The 8941-nt window shown below is 38.0% G+C and overlaps 1 protein-coding gene across 5 annotated transcripts in view; it reads left to right on the top strand.

Moving 5' to 3' along the window:
- The window catches only part of Tenm2 (teneurin transmembrane protein 2), a 1236531-nt gene that overhangs the window by 361402 nt on the left and 866188 nt on the right, over window positions 1–8941 (top strand). For all 5 annotated transcript variants that reach the window (XM_029545825.1, XM_029545821.1, XM_029545820.1 and 2 more), the window contains exon 4: window positions 3252–3527. In XM_029545825.1, the coding sequence (XP_029401685.1) occupies window positions 3252–3527 (276 nt within the window). The remainder of the gene's footprint in view (window positions 1–3251; window positions 3528–8941) is intronic.

The raw sequence follows: 8941 nt of genomic DNA, 5'->3' as shown, positions 1-8941 counted from the left end.
GAGAGAGAGAGAGAGAGAGAGAGAGAGAGAGAGAGAGAGAGAGAATGAATTAAATTAAATGAGCTGTGCATGTTCTGCATACCTGGTTTTATCGGGAACTTCTGGAAAGCAGGTTTGTTCTTCGGATATGGAGTTTGTGTCTCTACTCACTCTTTCTTTAAGGTCATAAAGAGAAAACAAAGGGGTGACTGGTTCCCACCATAAATCTTAGTTTGGACAGTCACAAAATGTCAGTTTTCTCTCTTCCACTCAAACCTGCCATGGAACTTAATAAATACATAAATACAAGGTGAATTAGTGAAATCAGCTTTCCATCACTGAGCAAAGCACTACAAAGCAACAGGATGATATTACTGTAGTAATCTCCCCAACAGCCCTTTTAGTTCTGAACAGAAGTGTGTGGGGTTGCCAGTTGTACAATGAGTGATGTAAAACACTGGTTGTCTAACATCAACCCATACAGAGCAAGTACAGAAAATGGGCACACTCAGAACAGGCTAAAGAAGTCATGGTAATTTCTCAGTAGAGAGACACTTTTCTCGCCATGTATTCACTCCATTTAAGATGAGCACCTGGCAAGCAAGCTGTGAAGATAGGGAGAATTGGACCCCAGGTGACCTTTCATAGTTCTTGGTCCATCCTCTGTGGGGTATTTATTACTGCATAGATTGTATTTTTATATATTCTTTGATGAATGTCTCATTCTCAATTACACTAAAATGTCAAAGAACTCCACTTTAACATGTCTATGTAACAATGTAATGTAAGGAACAGTAAGTACTTGTTGAGCGGTTTGATACATGATCAACCTAGTTGGTTTTGTTGCTGTCGCTTTCCCCTCCTTCTACAGTGTGCAACTCACCAGCTTGATGAGGTAAACCAGGAATCCTAAGGGAGGCTTGGCCCAGAATTTGCCTCTGCTCCTATTGGTGTGCTAATATAGAAAGGTAGCAATCTAGGAATTAGGTGCAAACTGGCATTGGAGACAGAAGGGAGTCTTCAAATAGACGTTTAGGATACTATTATTTTATTGGCTTTTTCTTATACTTTTTAATTTTAATGCAATTCTTAACTCTTTTCTTCCATTTTTTTTCTCTACAAACCCTTCTACATAGCCCTTTTCTCTCTTTCAAATTCATGTCTTTTTTTTCTTGCTAATGTTGTTACATGCATAAATGTTTTAGGGCTGACCATTCGGTATTGGACAACCAATTGGTGTGGTTTTCTTTGGAGAAGATTATTTCTATATGGGATAATTTCTTGGGGAAATCATTTTCTTTTTAGGGGCCAATCTTCAGTTCTCCTAATATACTATGGAGTTACTTGAATGCTTTTTTTCCTTTAAATGGATTATGGCACAGTTGTCTGCTTTGGTGCTCATTTGTAGCTCAGGAGCTTCAAACTTGAAGATGAAGCCTTAAAAATATTTTTTCTTTGTTGCCATTTGTGGCTACTTTAAATCTTCTGAAATTTATACCTGACCACCATGACTCCAAGTTTGTTGTAGGGTAAGACAGGATAATTTGAATTTGCTTTCTGGTAATGTTTTGTAAATAAAGAGGGGATGTCAGGAATTTTCCACCATGTTTTTGGCCTGGGCTTACTAAGGCCACAAGGTACAGGAGATGCTCTGAGTGCAGGCTTCGTTTCCTTGGATAATTACTTCTTTCCCATCAAAGTTCTTGAGCCTCAGACTAAATAATAGAAGGAAGGAAAATTATAAACAAAGTTGCCTTAATGCATGCTCTATTTAAAGATGAAAACAGATTGCTACATATAATATAATCACATGTGAAATTATAAAGAGGTGTATGTGAGTACCGGTTGTTTTCATTTATTCAGGAAACAGGAAAAAATACATTTCTCTAACTCTGAAGACAGGATGGGAGCGGGCCGATATGAAACAATGATTTCTAGTTGCTACAGTGCATGCAATACAACAACAGAGAGAAGGTTCTTGTAGCCCAGAATATGGATGTATATGAAGTCAGTACCTTCTCTTCCATAGACTACGAAATTCAAACATGTGTTAGCATCCAGTGACAAGGGAACACTTCATCTCTGGAGGAATGGTGGGGGCACGGCATGAAAACTAAATGGAAAACCCTGGGTAGAGAGTTTCCCAGCAGCTGGCAAACTGCCCTTAGAGAATATTGCAACTTTCAGCCCTGTAAGTAAGGACGGCCATCCCTCCTCATGGACAGTGGATTCATCCCCCATGTGGCAGGAATTTGTACTTGGTTAACTCTCCAGTGAATAAGGCTCACTCTGCAGAGACATTATATCTATGGGTTCTTTTCCTTTCTGCAGTCCACTGGGCAGTAAAGAAAGAAAAGTCAAAATTCAGTATAAAAGTACATGTGTCCAGTTGGAGAAATGGCTCAAAGGTTAAGAGCACTGTCTGCTCTTCCCAAGGTCCTGAGATCAAGTCCCAGCAACCACATGGTGGCTCACAACCATCTGTAATGGGATTTGATGCACACTCTTCTGGTGTGTGTCTGAAGATAGCTACAGTGTACTCATATAAATAAAAAAATAAATGAATAATATTTTTAAAAGTGCATGTGTCTAAAGCAAATTAGAAGCATGTTAAGTTTGTAAAATAGAGGATGTTCTTTAGCATGAAAGCTAAAAACAATGGTAGCACATATGTGGATTATTTTAAAGTATCACAAGTTTTCAGTCATGAATGATGGGGAAAGGTATATGTAGAAGTTAACTCCCTCCCACACCCCACGATGTTACTTACAAGATTTTTCTCTACTGATACTACAGAAATACATTTCTTCACTTGGCTCCATGGTCATAAACTAGATAAAGAAATAAGGGGTGGTAACCCAGCACTGGGACAGCTAAGTCAAGAGAAGCATTTGAATTCTCTGGTCTTAGTTTCCTTATCCATAAAGTAAACTTCAATAATGTTATCTGTAAAAATTATGAGTTTTCAACACCAACAAAATTTTCCAAATAAAATATACACAAGTAAATATTTGGTATATACTAATTGTGGTGAGTGGGGTGCTTTGATGTCTCACCATGGGGTTAGATGACAACAGATCTCCAAAAGGAAGTCTGAGGTTATGTTAAAGAAATGCATGCTTTTGTTTATTTCCAATGTATCCCGCTTTCCACTGAGTACCCTCGTGTCCATGGCCTATATCTGTGTATCATAGAAAGTTGGGCTTGTGGAATACACCTCAAGCTTGCCCAACATTCCCACAAACGTAACCTCTCTGTTGCTGTCATTCTAGGGACTAACTTCACCCTGGCAGAATTGGGAATCTGCGAGCCCTCCCCACATCGAAGTGGTTACTGTTCCGACATGGGGATCCTCCACCAGGGCTACTCCCTGAGCACTGGGTCTGATGCAGACTCGGACACGGAGGGAGGGATGTCTCCAGAACATGCCATCAGACTGTGGGGACGAGGGATAAAATCCAGGCGCAGCTCTGGCTTGTCCAGCCGCGAGAACTCAGCCCTTACTCTGACTGACTCTGACAATGAAAATAAATCGGATGACGACAATGGTAGGCCGTTTCTTAAATACATTTCCATGCTCTATGCACTGTGTTGTTGTGGACTTGGGGTTTCTTCTTGTTTCTGTTTGTTTCTAAGAGGTTTAATACAACCATACATTTGCTTTGCTTTTAAATCGACCTTGTCTCTCTAGCCTGAGCAAAACTAATGAGCTACTTTCTAGCATACACACTGGAGATGAGAACTTTTAAATCACATTTTGATGGTAACCCACTATTCAGGTGTAGTCATTTGGTCTTATTAGCAAGTAAATAACACCGTAAAAGAAGTGGCATGATCAACTCTGACCTGTCCTTGGAGAATGTCCCCTTCTCCATGTTCCTAGGTCTCAGTATTGATTTCCCTTCCCCAGAAGAGCAACCTAGGTTTTTTTTGTTTCCCCTTTCCCTTGAAGCTCTGTGAAGAACCCCATTTTATCTTCACCTTTCATTTCCAGACAGCAATGCCACATATCTGTATTGAAGATCAAATTTGGAGCCCATGATCTAGAATTTAATAATGACAAATAGGAAGTGTCTTGTCTTCCAAGCAGGCTTCTCTTCTGTGTTTCCTTTCCCTCTTGGTACCTATATAGGTTAATGGCTTCCCGAATCTTCCATCACAAATCACTGTGGCCCATCCATCAGCATGTAGGTGAGTTTTAATGAAACCTGGAGAATTAAATACTTCTGATCATTAAGCAGCAAATACTGGGAAGCCTGCACAAGTACTTTAAGAGATAAGGTGTTTGTCTGTGGATTTCTATGAGACTCAGAACTGTGTTTAGTCAAAAACGTTTTTTAAGAAAAGGACAAATTAGGTACAGCTGACTTTTGAAGAAAACCTCAAATGTTCTGTGTGTTATGAATAGACTGCCTGTTTGCTTAAAGAATTACCATTAAAATGTTTACAAATATATCAGTTAAGAATGTTTGTGTGAAATCTCAGAAACTTATATTAAAGGAGCTTTAAGTGCTATCTTTCACTGAACAGAGAAAAAGGAATTTCAGGCAAACAGCACTTTGTGAATGTAAATGCATAGCTAAATACCGTTTAATCTGATGACTGTGTTGGAAATATACCATTTCCTGGGTGATTCACGTATATTCGAAAGGATGTCACTTCATTGCACTGAAGTTTACTTTTAATTTCAAAATAATTTATTCTATGTTGGAGATGAGATGATGGGTCTTACTGCTCCATTCCCGTAGATAATCAATATGAACACTCAGGAAATTTTGTACTTGACTCCTTTTGAATGTTTAACAGAATTCTGAGACTTGGCACATTCAACCCTCTGAGGGGCTTATTGGCTAAGAGATTACTTTTAAAAGTTTCAACGAAGATATACATCAAACTCATTTACTGATGTCCCTTTTAAACTTCGGCGGGTGTCACATAGGGTTTAAACAGAAGCAGTTTAGTTGTCTAGTAAAATCACTGCAATCCAAGAAATCACAACACATTTTAAGTAAGGCATTTGAGAAAATTTCCCAAGGCTGCCATTCACATAGCTATACAGGGAACTATGTACCTGGTACTTTTTATACATATTTATAAACTGTCCACCCTCTTAAGTTATTTATGCATAGCTCTTAAAAACTCAATCAGAGATTTCTGCTAAAGCCATGTGAAAAACAGCAAAATATTTAAAAATAAAAAAGTACCTGCCTTGAAATTACCCAGAACTGCTGTGGGTGGAAAATGTTTGTAATTATGTATTTAGTAGACAGAGAGTAGTCCATTTTATACATCATTATTGGAATGCATGGTATTTGATCCAGCATTTTTAGAATTCATGGTATTTGAACATTTTTCACTTTGAGAAAGTCTCTGTAAGTCCCTGAATACTGATAGGAACTCAATCCTTTGATACAATATCTTGATTTTTTTTCCTTTGATGCCAGTTATAATGCAATCAAGAAAAATATACTTGGTGACGCTATTCAGTTCCATTCTGTAGAAGATGAGTACACTTGGCAAATTCTAAATGTATTGAGGTATCTAAAGCTATCTAAAGTATTCAAGCGAGGCGATGTTATTTTAAAATATATAGAAAACCTTTTTTCCCCTTTCAAAGAATCTTAATTATTTTCATCTCTTCTAAGTATATATATAAAATGGACCTTTTTCATTCATATTTAGGCTGAAAAATAAAAGATTGTGTAAATTGTAGCATGAATACTTCAACACACACAAAGAGAGGTGCAAGAAACCCTGCAGGCTGGGGTGTTAACTTCACTAAACTTCTTGCTCTTTCTCCCTGACACATTCTGCTTAGCTCACAGAGAAATCAATGCTTTTTCACATCACTGACTTTATGAAGTTTGGGAATGTATTATCATATAGATTGACAGTGGCCCACCGGTTCCACACCACAGCATGGACCCTCACAAAGCCGTCATTAATTTCTCAGACTTGTACCCAGCAATGGCTTCCTCCATAACAAACACAGTGTCCTTTGGAACCAAATCAATATTCTTCTAGGTTTGCCTCTCTTAACGGGAAGTTATGAGAGTCTGTGCTTTGAGGAAGAAGCCCTCCAGTTCCCCTTTAAATTGTAAAGATACATGACCAGGAAGTTTTTTCTATGGGGTTCTACATTTGCAATTTCTTTTGCAAGGTGGGATCTGGAGGTATAAAGATATTTCAATATTGATTTAGAGGTTTCTTTCAATATCCTGATTATGATTTTGCTAAGCATAGTTAAGAAGGCATGGCAGCTTTTTAGAAACCTATTTCCCTCTCTTGATTTCCAGGTGTGTTTCTAGCCTTTAAAACCCTGTTCTATAAGATCCCTGAGTTTGTCAATAATCTTTCTTAGATGAGTGGTGATTGAGTTTCCCACGTGCTGTTGAGACACAAATAGCCCACTGAAAAGCCTGTCAGTTAGTCCCAAACATACTGCAAACATCCCTAATCTTATTTATTATGATATTTTTGAGGTATAGATGCTACAAAGTTTCCCTTACTCTCACCTCCTTATTGTGTCTGTAGCTAGCATTATGCCAGGTTGAGCAGGATTGCTTTAAATAGATAAAACCCGAAGGTTCAGGGTCTCCTATCAGGTGCTTTAACTTTGGCTTGCAGTTAATGATGGCTTGGCTGGAAATGACAATGAGAATTGAGAACAGTTAGGTTTTACTGTGTGAAACCTGACTACATCTGTACAAAGGGTGTTCCCGGGGACTTTAAATTAGAGTCAGACATTTTTTTTTTCAGTAATAAATGCCCCACTTAAAATATGGCCTCTTAAAGGCTCTTTGCATCACCCGAGTTGTGGAGAAAATGGGACAGGCACTAATACACAAGAATAACTAATTGCCTCCTTAAAGATGCAGTGCCGCACACACTGGAAAAATCTGGTCTATGTATTTCTGACTCCCTTAGGCGTTTTCTTCACCTTGGAGACTTAAAAATATCCATGGGGTTTCTTTCTCTTCTTTCTCTCCTTCTTTTGTCTTCAGCATAATGCTAGTTATAGCTACTTTATTAGAAATCTAGAGGGCAAAAAAGAAGAGAAAAAGATTGTCTATATAATACAAATTCTGAAATTATGAACACTTAACCTAGCATTGGAAAAAAACAGTAAGAAATGCATCCCCTCTATTTACACCAGAAATAAATCGGAATAATACTCATTTCTCTCACATATCAGTTCAGAGATTTGTAATTTTCATAATTCACTTTGAGTTTAAAGATAGAAATATTGACATGATTTTATTTTATTTTATAAAGGCTGCTTCTTGGCACATGAAGGCTTAATGGAGTAGATATGTGGGCATCAATCTGTTAGTGCTCTTACAAGCGGATAGCAGTGCATCGGTGCCTTCAGTAGAGTATCATCACATAATCAGGAGCTTCCTATTGTTAACTGTGACCAGAAATATGAATCCCAAGGCAAGAAAGAATCTTCTAAAAATGGGAACAATTTAGATGTTACCATCAAGCAAGCGTCATTCATTTACAATAAGAAGTTATCTCTCTAGGAGCTGCAATACTCTAATACACCTTAATTGAGCACACATAAGACCACCCCCTACTTTATTATTCTGTCTACCACAAACATTTCTTTCGTATTTCATGATCCATTGTGTTCATTTTTTTCCCTCTGTCACAGTGACATTTACGGAAGGATCCCTAAAACAGATACAAACATTCTCTATTAGTGGCAGACATCACAAAGATCCATAATTTTGCTCTTATGAAAAACAGTGCAATTGTGGCATAAACTCTCATAACATGGATCATGTAGGGTAACACAAGGCTCTGCCCCTTTCTACAGGAACTACTAGCAGTTAATGTTTGCTGAGGGTGAAACTGTCATTTCTTGCAGTGTTCTTCCCACTGAAAGGTAGCCCAAGTGGCCTATTCTCCAGTAAATTACCTCACGCCCATGAACACACAAGAAATGCTGATGTAAAGGGCAGGATACATACATGCACAGATACACACACACACACACATACACACACACACACACACACACACACACACAAAGACACATACACACATAGACACATAAATACAAACACACTGACCCACAGACACACATGGACATGCAGTTTGATGAACACACACACATGGACATACACACATACACAAACACATACATGGACACACAGACACACACACAGATACCACATAGACATCTCACACAGTATAAAAGTTGGATAGAAACTTCTTGAAAAGAAAAGGGGGTTCATCAGAGGAACGAGAGGGCATGTTCTCAATAGTATAATCTACTAGCATGTACTCCATACACATGTTAAACTCTCAAAGAATAAACCAAAGGATTTTTTCCATGAAATATAAAGAACCTATTTTAATCCCTTAAAAGAAAGTTACACACACACACACACACACACACACACACACACACACACAAGAAAAGAGAACAACTTTCAAGGTCATTGATCACAAATAAAATCATTTTAATCTTTTTTCTTATTCTTACAAATTTGCAAAAATAACGTTTACAAAGAAATGTATTGAGTGGGCTAAAAATAGAAACACTGAAGGGCACAAGAATTAATGTTACAGGTTTGCAGGCTTGAAATTTCTGAATGAGTGGATGATCCCATTCTAATGACGGGTCCAATTCTATGAAGGTCTATTTAGTAGAAGCTTTAGAAACCTTGTAATGTTTAAAACTTTTAAGCAGAGTACATAAAAGTTCTGATAGACTCAGAAACAAAATTAGGAGTTGTGCATGGCCACATGTCTGGATACACAGGAAGAGGTGAAAGGATATCTGCTCTGTACATGTCCCTGTGGGTGACTTTCAAATGTGAAGCTGCTGAGAAATTAAGCAATATACGTGTTACTTTAAAGTAGAAGAAGGTGTTTAAAGATGAGACTGTGTATCTCCTTTTAATACTGTACATTTCACTGTATAAACCTCACTGGCATTCTCCCCCCCCCC

The sequence above is a fragment of the Mus pahari genome, chromosome 14 (genome assembly GCF_900095145.1).
Source record: "Mus pahari chromosome 14, PAHARI_EIJ_v1.1, whole genome shotgun sequence".
NCBI lineage: Eukaryota > Metazoa > Chordata > Mammalia > Rodentia > Muridae > Mus > Mus pahari.
Note: the sequence above shows the minus strand (reverse complement) of the source record. Positions and strands in the feature narration are given on the sequence as shown.